Source organism: Haliotis asinina, chromosome 16 (genome assembly GCF_037392515.1).
Source record: "Haliotis asinina isolate JCU_RB_2024 chromosome 16, JCU_Hal_asi_v2, whole genome shotgun sequence".
In the NCBI taxonomy this organism is placed as follows: domain Eukaryota; kingdom Metazoa; phylum Mollusca; class Gastropoda; order Lepetellida; family Haliotidae; genus Haliotis; species Haliotis asinina.
The window spans coordinates 32930850-32949354 of record NC_090295.1 but is presented as its reverse complement, the minus strand read 5'-3'; the positions used below and the strand labels follow the sequence as shown (position 1 = coordinate 32949354).

General features: G+C 42.8%; 1 protein-coding gene across 1 annotated transcript in view; it reads left to right on the top strand.

The window, feature by feature from the left end:
• The window catches only part of LOC137267735 (uncharacterized), a 45334-nt gene that overhangs the window by 10082 nt on the left and 16747 nt on the right, over nt 1–18505 (top strand). The window contains exons 12-22 of the mRNA XM_067802187.1: nt 184–346; nt 662–822; nt 1367–1490; nt 1893–1995; nt 2661–2740; nt 11659–11801; nt 12438–12668; nt 13162–13574; nt 16605–16627; nt 17214–17451; nt 18294–18465. Of these exons, the coding sequence (XP_067658288.1) occupies nt 184–346; nt 662–822; nt 1367–1490; nt 1893–1995; nt 2661–2740; nt 11659–11801; nt 12438–12668; nt 13162–13574; nt 16605–16627; nt 17214–17451; nt 18294–18465 (1851 nt within the window). The remainder of the gene's footprint in view (nt 1–183; nt 347–661; nt 823–1366; nt 1491–1892; nt 1996–2660; nt 2741–11658; nt 11802–12437; nt 12669–13161; nt 13575–16604; nt 16628–17213; nt 17452–18293; nt 18466–18505) is intronic.

Genomic DNA, 18505 nt, shown 5'->3' with positions numbered 1-18505 from the left:
GATTAATACTATGAGCAACAGCCGTCGGGGTTAAATGTCAAATACTCAAAACTGAAATCAGCCCAATACACAAACCTCTACCGTATTTTTATTGCCTCGAACGACAAAGATAGTTTCTGGAAAGAAATCCCTTGAATTCAAGAAATTTCTGTTTTCTGCAAGCGTTTTATGTCATGTTGACAGGGAGCAGCCCACTCTGGTAGGGATATTGTTGGACGCCAAGGCACGGGGCAACACGAAGAACAAGAAGGGATTGACACCATTACATCTGGCAGTGGCCAAGAAGGACCCCAGCACCCAGTGCCTGAAGACACTCATTAGGTACAAGTGTGATCCTAACACACAGGTGAGTTAAGATCCTTTCCACATACAAATGTTCATCAAAAGTCTTCAAACTTTGAAAGCGTCAGAATATCGTTATTTGTATACTAGTGCATGTCTGTATTAGTCGGATTCGTTTGTTTGTTTTTTGTTTACCTCTTCCTAAATATTGCAAAAGCGAAGAAAACCTATTAATTAAACCACTAGTTCCGTACTCTAGTGCAGCAATGTACTAATCAAGCCAGGCTTTTATACTGTTATTATATTTTTCCTTTTCCAATAAACATTCAGTTTTTCAATTCTTGATATATGAATCCTTGTCATGAAAATTATTCATCAGGATGAGGACGGTGATACCCCTCTTCACGATGCCATCAGAACCCAGAACAAACCTCTACGTGATGCTTTCCTGGAGTGCGACCAACTCAACCTAAGACTCGCCAACACAGACGGCTGCAACCCGTTCCATGAAGCGTGTACCTCTCTGTCTGGAACAGTAGAGTCAGTTCTAGCACTGATTAAACATAACGGATATCTAAGATTACATTTTACGTTTTTGGATTACATTTAGCGGTATCAACTATAAAGGACTGGAAATTGAGGACAGGGTAGATTTATTTGCTAATTTTATTCAGTTAATCGATTTAGATAAATTATGTCAAAATTTGCCAGAGGCAGTGCAGTGCTGTAGGACAACCAGTTGCCAGACTTCCAGTTTTGCAGAATCCGAGTGGCTCAGATCGCTGACTGAATGGCTTAGATCGCCGACTTAGGTCCCGATGCGGGGCGCAAGAGAGAAAATGCCAGAAACTATTCTTTACTAAGAATCTATAATCAGAAATACAAACAATGTCCATTATGTTATTGTAAAGAATATTTCTTGCGTCATCACTCAATATTAATTGTCCATTGATTTTCACTGACGTTTTGCCTCGTATGATAATGCTATAACCACTGACATCCCAGCGCTGGCGCTGGGGCTAGTTTTTGTTGACATCAGTTACATAATCCAGGCAATCACAGCTGCCTTTATGATCTTACACAGGTTTCCACAAGCCCTGATAAAGAAAGATCCGAAGATTGTCAACGTTCCCATGAACAACGCCCTCACCCCTATACACATTGCAGCGTTCCGGAGCTTCGTGGCCCTGGCAGGTGTCTTGGTGAAGGTATGTGTGGCAGCAGGAAGAAGTAGGTAGACAGCATTTGGGACCAGTGTTTATATAATTGTTGTTATATAATTGGCGTTCATCGTGCGTGCGTGTTTAGGCTTGAGTACCGTGTGTGTGTGGTGTGTGTGTGTGTGTGTGTGGGGGGGGGGTGGGTGGGTGGGTGGGTGGGCGCGCGAGTTCATAGTTATGCCCAGGAATTCTCTTTTTTGAAACAGTTACAGCGATTGAAATATCTGAAATTAAAAAGGAGTGTTGAGTCCTAAAACTTGAAAACTATTGGTTAGTTGTAATGAACTGGTAAATGCGCCACCTGTGGTACTTTGTGGTTTTAAACAGAAACTAAAAATAGTTCAGAAATGCACCTATTGTATGGTTCCAACTGAGTAATTTGTTGAACAGGCTGGGTGTAACGTTAATGCACGAGACGACAACGGCAAGACACCCCTTCATCTGGCGGTGCATGGATGTAACCTGCAGATCGTCCAGCTGCTTCTTGAGTCAGGTGTGTGCAGCAGATGGTCCATATGCGAGTAGTCATATGAGTGTGGCCTCACGTAAGGTGCAGATTGTCCAACTGCTGATTCAGATAAGTATATTCTGACATGCTTAGAGTCTTGAGATTTGGTGGCTGGGGAATAGTGTGATCTATAGTTGGTCCAACTTGTCCTCAGGTTTTGGTGGCTAAGGAGTAGTCTCCTGTAGATGGTCCAATTTGTCCTAAGTTCTAGTGGCTAAAGAATACTGTGACTTGTAGATAGTCCAATTTGCCCTATGTTCTTGTGGCTAAAGAATACTGTCACTTGTAGATAGTCCAATTTGTCTTACGTTCGTGTGGCTAAGGAATCGTCTTACCCATAGGATCGTATCGTAGAGGACAGAGTGAAGTGCACATGATTTCTGACCCCAAACAGATGAGTCCAAGCGGTCTCCAAGGTTGAACTGCGAATATTGTGCCTTTATAAAGCAATTAACCCTCCCATGAGACCACTGCGAACAGAACGTGTTGACCACTGAATCTGGTCAATAGGAAAATTTGTAACGCAGATTGTCCTTCTGTCGGCAAGCCACTATCAACAGATGCCTTCCATATTTACTCCAGTAACCGTTCCTTTAACTGCTCAACGTCTTTCAGAGTCTTCTTTTCTATGTACCTGCTGCGATTTACAGGGGCGGAGATCAACGTACAGGACAAGGATGGAAATTCTCCTCTACACGCCGCCCACATGGACAGCTCGCTTCCTGGAGTTGTGAGTACTATCGTGTTTCTATTGGAACCCTCTTCACCAATCAGCTGTATCAGGTGTTAAAATGTTTTCTGAACAATAGTTGTGTCATTCTGGCACATTTACCTGCGCCAGTTCTTTTATGGTGATGCCAGAAGTTGACGGTTTGAAAGAAGAACTTCGTTTGGGTTGGATGTTGTTTAATGCTGCACTGTAACACTACACTGCTTCTTAAGTCAGGTTTCCACAAACGACGGACTTCAGGGGGTGTTTCTTTCAAGAGCAACAACTTTTATTAGTTACATGAGATATATAAACAGTATGTACAACAAGTTACCAGTTCATATGGTCAAGGTACTGGTCAGGCCGGCGAACCGACCTGTACGTCTTGTTAGGACAGCAGAGAAGCTCAGTTCTACCGCCCCTCACCCAGGGAGGGTTTTTATATACAGTTCTCTGTCGGTGGGTCACATGCTGACCCACGGTCATTAAAATCACCAGTGTCAACCTGTCCATCATGATGGTTGGTGATGGCAATAACTACACTGTAATGAGTTGTTGATTCCTTGTGAATTTTGTACACATACACTCATTTGTGGCCACAATTGGCCCTTTGCAGACGCCCTGACAAGCACATGTCTTATTATCTTGTTGGACTTCAAACTTTCTGACTTTATCCACTGGCCGACTCGTGTGACCAGCTCCATTAGTGAATAATATACATGGGGTAGGCTTAACTTTGTTACACTCGCCACCATCCACAGAGGATTATTCCTAGGAATAATCCTAATAAGTCTCTTCCACCAGTTTTCCACTTGGCTGATTGGTCCCGGGATTCTCCAGTGATTCGTTGTGCGAGTCGTGAATCGTTGGTGGGTCCTCCTTTGCGTTGTGTCTTCTGGTCATTGTCGTCCGGACGTCACATACGTTTAGATTCGTTGTGTCTATGTGGCATCTAGACCTGGGTACAGGGACCGTACCGCCGACGGTAGGACGCCATTCACCGGTCCCTCCGTCGCTCTTCCCGACATCAATGGTGCAGAGGGTAAGTGCTCTCTCCCGAAGTTATCCACTCGGTCAACGTCAGTTGGCACCATCTCTAAGTCTGGGGTGGCTTGACAGCGTCTACCAAGTCTTAACTTTTTGGCGAACCAGGGTCTATATACTATCCCTAGGATAATCATTGTGATAATTATTAAAGTAATGATAATACCGAATGCTATGAGCGCCTTACGCTTCCAACTTCCCGTTCCAAAATTCCCATCCCACTTATCTTCCAGTGACAGCTCTCTTATAAGATGCTCCATATTCATAGACTGTAAATCCTTCAGATGCGGAGGCAAGTTTAGGTCAGTGATATTCTTAAAGGTGGAGTGAAAAGGTTCCCAGATTAAAGTGTCTGAGATGTTAGGCAACTTAATTAAATCTGTCCATGAGTTCTTTATCTTAATTCTAGTCTCGTTATGGTAATAAGGCATTAGTATAAGGTGGTCATTGGATCCTGAGCATGTGACATTCAATTTTATGAGGCCATGTTATTCTAACAGTCCGTGGATGGTTAATGTTCTTCCTGCATACTATAGTAAAGTCAAGCACATTCACAGTGGTGACAATCCACTGACCATTATTTATATAGTGAGCCATTGGTAATATCGCCTTTGGGCTCACTTCAGTACTACATCTACTTTTTATTTTATCTTTGTTTCTAGTGATTAATGCAATGACACATAACTGACTAAAATTTACGGGATATAAAGGGCTGACAATATGACAATATCCTGTCATTGGGTTTGTGCAGGTACGTTGTTCTAAACCTTCAAGCAATACGTACTTGGTGCGTTCTACGTTAATGCTGATCATGGGGGATTCAAGTTTGTACCTCGCAACTAAGCTATTGTCCGTATTACTTGGATTGTTACTTAATACCAGTGGCATTGGCAAATTGTGGATCTTATAGACCTCAAAATGACCAGTGAGATCTAGAAGCGGGAAAGACGTGACAACTAAAATTTTGTTAGCATACAAGAGTGTTGAACATGTCAGCGTATGGTAAAAGTTCCATAAATCAACTTCTGGGTCGGTTGCTAAAGTAAACTTTGCGGGTAAGTTATTTTGGATATCCTTTATCAGGACCAATAGTTTGCTTGGCGTGATGGTGTTTGGTGATAAATGTCCTAGTGAGAGGATGCTTAACTGATTCTGTATATGTTCTATGTAGGACATGAGGGTCTGCAGAGCCTGTCGCAGCTCTTCGATGACCAATTCTATCGTGAGATACGTGGAGGTTGCCCAATCTAATCTGTCAATGCGTTGATGCAACTGAGCAGTTACATTACCTATATTTTCATCAACTTCATGAAGATTGTCTATAATCGAATTGATTGCATGCCTGTTTTTGTTGATGGATACTCTAGAGATGTTCAAGATGCTAAGCCCTTCATGAATAATATGTGTCAATACCTTCTGATTTCTGGCTAAATTGTTCACACCTTTTTTGATCGAGGTTAGGTCTGATTCAGACACAGTACCAAACAGAAAGCTTAGGGCATCTCCGATAAAAGGTAGCAAGGATCTCTTTGGCCTAACAAGCTGGTTATATTGCGCAAACTGTTGTTCAAGATTGCTTAAGGTGTACTCCAGTCCTGTAGCCTCCTTATCCAACTTCATAAACATGCTTTCTACACCAGTTAGTTTATCATGATGGTAGCGGTCGAGGATATGACGTATGACTCCCGTGGTCTTACCGAGGTCACTCCTACACTTATCTATGAAACGGCTATATGGTTTAAGATCGATAACAAAAGTCACCACCCACTTAGATCTAGTGATAGATATGTCATTGACTTTCTCAAAAACAACATTCTCTGAAACTATAGACCCATGGCTTGCGCCAAAAGTTAAGATAAGTATACACAGGTACAAACCCATTGTACCTGAAAAATGCAGGAAATCATAATAGGTATTATGTGTCACTACTAGTACCACTCATTTCTTCAAGTTACACCATACCGTATCATACACTAACTACAACTACAGGCCATTTTGACTCTCATGACGTTGGGTAACTATTAAAACAACCTATCAACCATCTATAAGATTATATACAATGATTCCGTAGCTTTGCCGCTATGAAGCCTTACAGCAGCTGGGCTACTGCCCTGAGTAATGCTTTGACTGATTCTTTGGGCTGGGTTGGTTTTACTGTCTGAGAAACAGCATCAATGTCCATTTGAGACTGTTCACTCTTGACTTGTTCCTCAGGATCACTGGGTTCTGAAACGGAAACAACATCCGTATCCATGGGCTTCTGCCTCATGCGTTTTGCCAATTCTGCAAGTGGAATGTTTTCTTCCTCCTCTGACTCAGATCTTTCCTGACGGTATCTCTTAACAATCCTTGGGACTGGACCTTGTGTGTTGTCTTCTGTTTCATTGTCACTGGAGCTTGATGAAGGCGGGACCACATAGTAAGCCCTACGTCTTGGCTTATTTTGCTTATCCTTGGGGATCTCCCATTGGTCCAATCTAGCAACTCGTAGGTGTTCTGCATGGGCTCTGGTTGTTGTACCATCCAGCTGGTTACGTATGATATAAGTGACGGGTGAGGTCTGGTCCATTACTCTGTAGTATGGCTGCCATTTGTTTTGTAACTTGCTCTTTCTCTGATGCAGCCGGTAATACACAGGGTCTCCAATCTTGATAGTATTAGGACTGCTGTTTCTGTTGGCATACTTGGCCTGTCTTCGTTTTGCCTTGCGCATGTTTCGATGTACTAGTACGAAGGACTTATGCTGCTGCTGTAGAGCAATCTTATGTTCTTCTTCTCCTGTGTACTTCCTCCGGGGTTTCAGCAAGTTGTCGACTGGTAACACCACGTCTCTGTTGTACAGGAGGAAGAAGGGTGAGAATTTTGAAGATTCGGAGATGTGAAATCTAATGGCTGCCACTGTCTGGTTCAAATGGAGGTCCCAAGTCGTGAGAGAATCTTCAAGCTTTTTAGCTAGGACATCATGAAGAGACCTGTGGAATCGTTCAACCCGTGCATTCGATTGTGGGTGATAGAACGATGTTCGTATGTGATGTATCCCCAAAGTCTCTAGGGTTTCCTTCACAGTGTGATTGACGTTTTCTGTGCCATTGTCAGTGACAATTTCCAGTGGACATCCATGGCGCGGAAATATCTCCTCTATCAGCAGATGGGCCACCGTTGCTGCAGTTTTATCAGGGACTGCAAAGGCTTCAAGCCATCCCGAGTAATGGTCAACGAAACTGATGATGTACTTGTTACCCGAAAGAGTAGTTGGGTATGGGCCAGACAAGTCCATGCTGATTTTGGCGAAAGGATAGGGGGGTATTTCCGTCTCTTGTAGGGGAGGTTTTTGACTTTTCATGGATCGGCTTTGACATGTGATACATTTCGATATGTATTGGTACAGCTCCTTGTACAAGTTGGGCCAATAATACTTCCTTTTTATGGATTCAAAACATTTATCTACTCCCATGTGTCCTGTGTTGTCATGATATTGGTTCACTACCAATTGTTTAAGGTGTTGTGGCACATACAGTCGGGTACATGGTTCATTATCACAGTCTGTAATGTACTACAGCATCCCGCTGATCATCAGAAACTTCTTGAGCTGGGCTTTGCTATCTGTACCTGTCTCAAGTTGTTTCTTTATACTTTGGATCCCGTCATCCTTACTTTGTTCCACCACCATGTCTAGGTCGGCGTCCATCTTGGGGAGTGGTGGGGCTTCTTCAGGTTCAACCAAACAACCTGCATAGTCCTGGGCGGTGAATTTACCTGAGTCAAAAACATTAATTTGGAGACTGTTGTCAACCCTGTCAATTTCAACCTCTGAATCATCAGCTGGGAGTTCATCCGGTTGAGCCGGTATTCGTGACAGCAGATCTGCACAGGTGTTATCTACTCCCTTAATGTATTCAATAGTGCAGTTGTACCCACTTATCCCCAGTGCCCATTGCTGTACCTTTCGATTCTGCATTGGTGATTCCAACAGATAGCGCAGTGGTTGGTGGTCCGTCTTGATTTTGAACTGGGCGTTGTGGAGGTAGTGATCCAATTTCTGCAGGGCATAGTGGATGGCATATGCCTCTTTTTCTATGGTTGACCAACGACACTGGGTATCTGTGAGCTTATGGGATAGGAAGTGGATGGGTTTCTCTACCTCTTCTGTCCCTTCTTGACACTTTTGTGTCAGGCAGGCTCCGATACAGGTATCACTGGCGTCCGTGTACAATGTATACGGCTGGTTCGGGTCAGGATATGTCAACAGGGGGACAACAGTAAGGCTTTCCTTGAGAAAGTCGAATGCTCGTTGGCAGTCTTTAGACCAATGAAATCTTGCAAATTTCTTGGTCAGTTTGACAATCGGCTCCGCGATCTTGGAGAAATTCGGGATGAACCTCCTGTAATAACTGCACATACCGATGAAACTCCTCACCTCTTTTACTGTTGTGGGGGCTCCCATTGCTTGTATGGCCCTTACTTTTTGCCCGTCTGGTTTGATCCCGTTTGAGTTGATGGTAAAACCCAAATACTTGGTTTCTCTTTGAGCGAAGGTACATTTCGACAGTTTCAGCTTCAGGGAATGCTCTCGTAATCTCTTAAAAACTGCCTTAATGTGGTTCAAGTGTTCCTCTTGTGTTTGCGAGAAGATCAAGATGTCATCAAGGTAAGCAATAGCAAAGGCTCCCATCCCTTCTAAAACTTTGTTCATTAGTTCCATGAAGATGGAGGGAGCGTTACACAACCCAAATGGCATCACAGAGAATTCAAAGAGCCCACGATGGCAGGCGAAGACTGTCTTCTCTTGGTCCTGGGGATCCATTCCTACCTGCCAGTATCCAGACTTCAAATCCAATGTTGTGAAACATGTAGAATGTCCAAGCTGCGTTAAGATATCATCAATCAAAGGCAGGGGTGTCGAGATTGGTCTCGTGACTTTGTTCAGCGCACGGAAGTCCACACAAAACCTTTTTGATCCGTCCTTCTTGTCCACTACTACAATGGGAAAGCTCCATGGGGACCGGGAGTGTCGAATAATTTTCGCTTCCAACATGTCATCAACAGCCTTGTCAACTACTTGCCTCTTGTTCAAAGGGACACGATAAGGTCTCTGTTTAATTGGTGCGTGGTTACCGGTGTCTATCCTCATGGTAACCGTCTCTGTGTGGCCAAGGTCCAGGTCTGATTTGGCAAACAGATCTTTGTTGTCAGATATGATTGCCTGGATGGGTTGTCGGAGGTCATCAGGGGCGTTTACATCTTCGATCTCGATTTCACTTGGTTCTTCTTTCTCGAGACCCCGAGGGATTGTCACAAGGTTAGTTGATGGCACATCTGACAGTTTACCAAGGATACATCCCCTCTTAAGTCTGTACCTGCGATTGGTTGTGTTTACGATCATCATAGGCACATCTCTATCTTTGTTAAGCTTGACTATGGAGTTACTCACTAGTAGTCCTGGCTCATTTCCAAGGTAACCACTGTCAGTCCCTGTTGCTTCATAGACATTATTGACTTCGAAGGGTGTCCCATTCTTGACCTTTGCTTTGACGATGCTCTTACTTTGTGGCTTGATGACAGTTTCCCCAGCCAAGCGTATAATTGATGAGATGTGTACATCATCCTCTAGTGGAACATAGGTTTTTCCTACTCGTAGACTACCCAGATCAAAATAAACCCTGACCCCTGCTGCTGTTAACCAGTCATGTCCCAAGATCATATTTCTGTTCATGTTACTGACTATATAAAATGTATGATTTAATGGGGTACCCCTTAAACTGAAGTCAACGTTAACACTGCCCTCAACATTTAGAGAATTACCGTTTACGCCCTGTAATGCTACTTTCTTCTTGTTTAGTTTAAATTTATCCTTGACTAAATTGAAAACCCTCTTGTGGATAATCGAAACTTCTGCACCTGAGTCTATGAGACATCTAAATCTATGTTTCCCTATCTTTGCTGTGCAAGAGTTAGGCCTACCAGCTAGATTAATAGAATAGGTTGTTAAACAGTCTTGCTCTTCCTCATGGGCTTCTTCATGAGGAAGAGGTTTCAGTTTAACCGAGGTGATTGGTGACGACGAGTAGGACAGTTTCGTTTGAAGTGGCCTGGTTTCCCGCATACCCAGCAAAGCCTTTCTGCTGACGCGTCTGTATTGCCCCCAGACACTGCATTAACCCGTTGCTGTGGGCGGCTTCGACATTCACGTGTCCTGTGGCCTACTCGGCCGCAATTATGGCAACGTGGACGAGGCCGGAAGTGATCTACTTCCATCGGCTCAACTTGCCTGTCATGGGTTTCATTATAACTACCCCTACCAACACGCAGAGCGAACCTGGCCCTAATATTTTGTTCATTTGTGGCTGCAATCACTGCCGTGGCCAAATTGGCAGGATTCTCCCGCATGACCTTCATTTTTAGGTAGTCGTGGCTAAGGCCATCTATGAAAAACCCTACCAATTGTCTTTCAATAGCTGCCCCATTACCGCCGTCTTGCCGGAGCCCAGTGTAAGCCTCGCTGGCCATGTTCAACAGTCTCTCGGCAAACATTTGAACACTTTCATTTTGTTTCTGCTTCAGCGTGCGTAGCAACATGAACGCATGTTGCGGGTCGGTAATTTCTGCAAATCTCCTAGTGAGTTCTTCGCGTAACTCCTCCCATGCGGCCTCAGGGTGATCTGACAAATACCTTTGTATGAAATCACTTACAGTCCCTACACTGGCCTGGTACGCAATCAATTTAATTTGCCTGTTCTCCGCACCTGACAGGACTGCATATTTTTCAACGGACTTGATCCATTCTTTAAATTTCTTTTGTTCCCCGTCGAATGGTTTTATTATTTGCGATACCCCCTGTGCACCTAGGGCTTTAGTCAAAATGTTCAGCTGTCCTGTTATTCGATTCACTATTCCCCTATTTCCGCCATTTTGTCAAGACCTAGTACACAGTTTCAAAACCACCTACCTGACTTGATCTGGCTCCTTCTGACTCCTAGAAGTTCCAGAATCCGGGTCACGGCACCAATTCCGCAAGACGTTCCCTTCGTGTAACACTACACTGCTTCTTAAGTCAGGTTTCCACAAACGACGGACTTCAGGGGGTGTTTCTTTCAAGAGCAACAACTTTTATTAGTTACATGAGATATATAAACAGTATGTACAACAAGTTACCAGTTCATATGGTCAAGGTACTGGTCAGGCCGGCGAACCGACCTGTACGTCTTGTTAGGACAGCAAAGAAGCTCAGTTCTACCGCCCCTCACCCAGGGAGGGTTTTTATATACAGTTCTCTGTCGGTGGGTCACATGCTGACCCGCGGTCATTAAAATCACCAGTGTCAACCTGTCCATCATGATGGTTGGTGATGGCAATAACTACACTGTAATGAGTTGTTGATTCCTTGTGAATTCTGTACACATACACTCATTTGTGGCCACAATTGGCCCTTTGAAGACGCCCTGACAAGCACATGTCTTATTATCTTGTTGGGCTTCGAGCCTTCTGAGTTTAACCACTGGCCGACCCGTGTGACCAGCTCCATTAGTGAATAATAACTTGTTGGACTTCAAACTTTCTGACTTTATCCACTGGCCGACTCGTGTGACCAGCTCCATTAGTGAATAAGATACATGGGGTAGGCTTAACTTTGTTACATGCACTCAGCAATATTTAAGCTTTTTGACAGTCAAGTCTGGACCTGTCGATCCAGTGATCAACATCATGAGCTTCCTTCTTCGTAATTGGGATACGATGTGTCAAACAAGTCAGGGAGTCTAACAACCTGATGCCGTTAGCCGCCTCTTAGAGGAAACATTGCTTACTGATGGCCAGTTCTAAGCCGGGTCTTCATGAGTCGAATGTAGATTGAGTTAAGCTGTGCCTATGCATGACAGAACTGTTACCGTTGTCTGCAGGAGGCACGCAAGGACGAGGACATTGCTCTGGAAATCCGCTGCCATCTCGCAGAACGAGGAGGGGACATCAGATTGAAAAACAAAGCTGGGAAGACGGCACTTGAATTCGTGAAGAACAAGGAAGTCCGAGTAATGTTGGAGAGGTAGGACAGATCACTTACACAATTATTACCCTTAACAGTAACTATGGCTACATTCATACTGACAAATACACTTTAACCTTTATTGTACCCCTTCATTTTTTTTCACTATAACTTTTAGGTTTTGGGTCTTGTGTGTGAGCACAATTTGGGTTAGTAATAACTTCGGATGTTTATTATCCAACAATTCCATGAAGTCACAAATTACTTTGTTTTAACGAACACGCAGCAGAATTCAAGCTAAATGACGGTAGTTTGTAATAAATCACTCTGAACCAGACATTCCAGGTTGATTCTGGGAAATTGGAATCAGTGCCAGCTGTAATTATTTCTGATTGAATATTCAATAGTTGACAGACACGCTGCACTACTGGGAGGCAACTGTGCTATCTTTATAGTGATTGTGTTTTACTTCCGTTTGTAAGTGCGCGAATGATGTGGCGTTGGGGACCCAGAAACAGGCTTCTGACAAAATACTCATGTTCGGAATCTAACTGTGGTTTTCTCTGTGAGAACGCTTTTACCACTATACTACCATATTATCCCATATTATTCCAGGATATATAAAAAAAAATTGATCCTGTGTTGAAACGTTGCCACTGATATGTACAATGTATGAAAATACATCTTCATTTTCAGAATTGCAAAAAGACCTTCGACCTCGACATTGAGCCAATCAAAGCGTCTTCCAGCACACTGGGAAAGGATGGGGCAGGATGGGTTTCTGAAGGTGGAGCTGAGCGAGTCCAACCCGCTGACTGCGTTTGAATACAGACATGTTGAGTCAAAGATGGAAGAAACACTGTCCAATAAAAGCATCGTGTCCATCTACCGCATCCAGAATATGGCATTGTGGGAACAGTATAGGGTGTAAGTACGATGCACCTAAACATGCTCCACACGTCTCAATACCTGAGCGAATCATGCCTACGTTCCTGCAGAATGTGGTAGGTACCCGATAGGATGACATGTAAGTTGATTGTAATTTTTGTAACTCCAGATAGGCGTGGGCTGAGAATGATATGCATGTCACCCTCAACCAATGTGACATCATATTATCAGTCAACAAGTCAATAAAACGACGACTATTCAACAGAAAGAACTTTTATAAATAGAGGTTAGTGTGGATGAAGTTTCGGTGATGGCCAACAATTAACAATGAAATGACATCATAACCTCATGGGACCTCAATATAATGTAGATCGTCTTAGCATTTCTCTCTCTCTCTCTCTCTCTCTCTCTCTCTCACACACACACACACACACACACACATACACACAGGCACGCGTACAAACACGCACACGCTCTCTCTGTCTCTCTCCAATTATATGGAAAAATCCATTGAGACCTTTGTTGTTTTCAGCGCAAAGGGCAACATGGAACGTGAATACGGTCGAGGTCTTGCCAACGAAATGCAGCTCTTTCATGGAACCACACCAGATTCTGCTGACGTCATTCCGCATCAAAACATCGACTTCCGCTTAGCCGGAAGTAGAGTGGGCGCCCTCTATGGCCAAGGGGCGTACTTTGCTGTTGATGCCAAGTACTCAGATGGCTATGCCAAAGAAGACTCCCGGCGTCACAAGTTCATGTTTTTGGCTAAAGTTCTGGTGGGGAAGTCAAGGCAAGGAAACCGAGATTTGAGACGGCCCCCAGTGTTGGATGCCAGCAATAAAACTAAACTCGCTGACTCAGCATGTGATAAGGAAACAAGCCCGAGAATCTACGTTATTTTCAGCGAGAATCAAATATACCCTGAATATCTGATTGAATACTGTTGATTCGCCTACTGCGGCCTGTGTACTTGTATTTGCCTCAGGCATAATTCATTTAACAAAGTCGATTACTCTCTATCTACTCTCTACCTACAGTGGTTACTGGTCATATCTTCCTTCGAACCTCTATTCTAATACGGCCCTGTAATGGTGCGAGTGTTCACGGTTCGTTGTGCAGTCAACGACGTTGTTACAAAAGTGATCATTTGCAAGGCAAGGAAAAGATTGTGTCTCCATCGCCCTCGTTACCGCTGACAACGGACAAATCAGTCATTAAACCCAAGTCACTGGCACAGAAGGGATATTTGTACAACCCCTACCCCACCCCACTTCTTCCCACAAAAAATTTGCCTGTATAAGTGAAGTTCGATTTTAGTCGATGTAACATTTGTTCTGATTAAATAGAAACAAGGGGGATAATTCGTGTTGCGATTTTTTTGCCGCTTGGGAATTTTGTTATAGCCGGCATATATGGTTATTATATATGAATAATAAAGTGAACACAGAAACGCTTTTTCGCTTTCATAACTCTGCAGGTGGAGCCTATACAGAGAGCGATATTCATTTGTAAGAAATATAACATTCAATAAATATTTTGTACAGTTTGTACCAAAATATATGTATTTACTTTTTGATTGATGTGATAATTTTGTTCAGGAAATCTTTGTTCGATTTCTGACAACAGAATTCAATGTGTCCATGTACCTTTATATCAATAACTGCTCGAGATCTAATGACAAAACCACGATGTGATGTCCAGTGTCCTAGTTATATTGTTGCGTGGAGCAAGATAATCAGGTTGTACCTGGATATTAACCGCTTTTATTTTATGCATAGACATAACGGATTCTCGTGGAACCATATCTATCACGGCCGTGGAAATCATAAGCTATAACTGTTGTTGGATGATTTCAGATGTGACAGGCAGTGCAATAAATATAGAAAACTCATATGTATTATTTTGTTTGTCAGAAAGGAATAAAAACTAGCAATGGACACGATACAACCTAAAGGTAAAAAATACAATCAGTTAATGAGTATAGTTTTATAAGTCAAATGAACGCTTCTTCTTACAATTTTACAATCAACAAATGGCGTGTCCAAAAATCCAACAAATTAACAAGCTGTAAAAGATGGTGCATGTTCTTTTCGATAACGAGACATACCAAGAGCACTCGACTCAGTCACTGTGTGTGTTACTATCTGTGGATCGGTTTCTCAAATAACAGTTTTAAATTGTCCTAAAACACTCGCTATATTTAGCCCACTTCCTTCAATGAAGCGTTAACTTAAAGACACAAAGGAGTCGAATAGACACATTTATAGAGAGTTAAGAAACAGGTCAGGTTTTGTTTATGTGTCACCGTCACTACAGCTATCTAAAGTCAATCAATATGCACTGTATGGTGAAGACGCCATGAATTACGTCGCGTGACGCAGATACGCTGGCCCGCCATATCTATTTATAAATGGGTTTTCTACCTGACATAAAGCCAAGGTTATGTTTCTACTTTCGGTTTAGTGGTGTCGTAGTTGTTGACAAGGACGTCGAGGTATTGATGTGAAGATTGTGTTTTTCCTATCGTTGATATCCTGGTAAGGCTAACCGTCATAACAACACGATCATGTTCATAATAAATACCCATGTTATGCAGCACTAACTCACGTTACGCTGTGTTATTGTGAGAATGTAGGAGCTATGCCTGTTCCATCTTGTCATGTAAAAATGCAGAACGACATATCACCTCAATGTAAATGTATGTAACATACAGTTTTGTCTTGTAATACATAGGTGTTCCTTCCCATAAATATAAGCTTGAAAATGTTGAATTTACTTTTTGTATAAAATTGTGAATTTTGAAGTGGCTGAGTTGGACATATAAATAGCTGACCTAGTCACTGACATTTCTGCTAGGTTCAGATTGCAACTAAACATACATCGTTTAACAGTTAAAATGTTATCGCTAGTGGATTTAACTTCCTTGTTCTCTACTCACAATATTGACTGGCTGTAGAAATGTTGGCTGATTCACATTAGAGACTCCTGTTGCCAGTTTTCTGCTAACTGGTCCGGATCATTTGGTCAGCTAATATATCCGCTGTTCCAGGTCATATTGTCGGTGGACTTATTCACTCTTTAAGGTCATGTTGTGTGGTGACATATTCATTGCTTCAGGTCATGTTGTCAATGGATTAATTCACTCTGGCGATATAGTCATCGGGTGATAAGGTCATGTTGTCCGGTGATATAGTCATTGTTTCAGGTCATGTTGTCAAGTTAATATTCACTTTTACCGGACCCGGGAAGGTCCCGGGGTTGAATAGGTCTTCAGCAACCCATGCATGCTACGAGTATGCTTGTCGTAAGAGGCGACTAACGGGATCGGGTGGTCACGCTCGTTGACTTGGTTGACACATGGCATCGGTTCCCAATTTCACAGATCGATGCTGATGTTGTTGATCACTGGATTGTCTTGTCCAGACTCGATTATTTACAGACCGCCTCCACATAGCTGGAATATTGTTCAGTGCGGCGTAAACCTCAACTCACTCGCCCAACCATTCTCTTTTACCTTTATGTCCTTTCATTGATTGTTTATAGCCATTTTGTCGGTTATATTTTGAAGGTCATTTTCTCCCTTCACATGTTACGTAACAAAAACTTTAGTCTCACTTAAAACACTTACTATATGTTATGTATATGTATGATTACGTCGAAGATAAATTTTGTTGTTGATTACTGGACCAGTGGCACTGACAGTTACAATTATGGCGCTAACAGTCAGAGGATTGTTATGAGGACGTATTCCTGGATTCGAACCGACGATCATTGATTTTCTATTCTGCTAACAAGTCATGACTAATAGTTTCTATTTCAGGTCATTTTCTCCCTTCACACATGTTTGGTAACAAAAACTTTAGACTCACTTAAAACACTTATCATACGTCCGATGAATCTCCACTATGCCCAGGATGCATGGCTCAGCCGATGAATTTATTACCTCCCTTGGTTTGCTTTTTGTCCAATCAGGTGTCAACGCTGGAAAGTTGAGCGTAGCAATCACTCACTTTCGCTTTGTAAATTATCTAACCGATTAAACTTGGCACTACAAACCATGCAGAGGTTCTCTGAAACAGGTAGAAGGATTTAACCTGGAGATATCGAGGATGCATGACTAAAGACCCGGGCAGATCCGGGTATATCTGGTCTTCAGCTACCCATGCTTTTCGTAAGACTCAACAAACGGGATCAGGTCGTAGGCTGAATTGATTGACACTATATTTCTTGTATGATCGACGTCGCAAAGCAAAGTTGAAAAGGAAAATGGCAACTCCGGTCAAGAAAACATTGGAGTACGATTATCAGTTGTGAATACAGCTTCGTTCTCATACTGAGTGTCATTTCTGTTTCTGTTTCCGTTGATAGTGATGTACACTTGTTTGCTTTAATGAACATGTGTCTGCTAGCACCACTATAGTGTCCCCAAACGACAAATCGTATGATTGCCTTCATAGTGTCCACTCACTATGACCACTACTTAGCCATGTCGAGCATTAGGATGGCCAAATGTTGAACTTTTACAACCGCTTAAAGCTAATGCTGATTCTGCAACTCAAAGTCTATCATTCCTTTTAATAGTGTTCACTCACGATGACCGCTACTTACCCTTGCCCGGGCATCAGGGTGGTCAGAGGTCCCGATTGGGCGGGGAGGGATCAAGATGGCGGCGAAGGTCACGTCGGAACAGTTGTGAAGATAGATTCTGACTGGGCCAAAGGCAAAGTGTCAGTTATCTGGGACAGTGGCCGAGAGTTCCAGTATCGGGCAGGGTTTGATGGCAAGTTCGAACTGCTGGTGTTTGACTCCGGACCTACAGGTATGACACATGTATACACATGAAAATAACATGACCTTGAACTTGGTTTAGTGACAATAAAAATTTGCATACAGTACAGCAATGACCCCTGAAAAAATATCCTGCCTTAAATGCAAATATATTTTCATCCCCGGTGTTTAAAGCCATAGCATTGATGATGAAATATGTAATTATTTAGAAAAGGTAGTTGCTCGTTCTATCTCTTCTGCAGTGTTTTGTTGTCTCAGATAAAAAGATCTTATCAAACACGCACAACTGAGTATGTGAGTGAGTGAGTAAATTTTGGTTCAAAGTTGCTTTAACCAATTTTCCAGTTGTCAAAGTTTCTTTGACCAATTTTCCAGTTATGTGACGGCATGTAAGCGTTATGGAGTAAAGCTTAATTCAGTGCGCCATACATTAGCATTGATAAATCCACAAACAGGATATGGTGTTGACGAACGCAGAAACACAATCTTGGTGAACTGATATTCGAAACCAGAAACCTTGAGTTCCTGGACTGACCATGGGTTTCAAAGCTGCACAGCTTATAAGTGAGTCATTAGCATTATTCCTGCAATATCACGACGTCAGACACAAGAAATGGGCTTCGCGCATTTCACCCATGTCGAAGTGTCGAACGAACGAACGTCTTAACCACTAGCCTACCCCAGCGCCCCTCCGCTTATAAAACGATTAGGCCATCCGGATCCGAAAAACATTATGAATGACGTGATTGTATTGAATGGCATATGTATATCAATAAATGCACAGATCACTGCAGTATTTAATTCTACTTCCTGAATTAATCGTTTTACTAGGTAAGTTTAATTAAGATTTACCTGACGTGTTATATAATCCAGGAGTACAACAGAGAGGCTTCCAGTGTGACGGATGTGGGGAAAGTAGCATTTCAGGGATGAGATGGAAGTGCTCGACATGCACAGACTTCGACTTGTGCACCCTGTGTTACAACACAGAACGCCATGACACAGACCACGCCTTCCTCCGCTGTCTGACCAACAACTCACCACTGTGAGTACGCGTCTCATTATCACGCCACTTACATACCAAG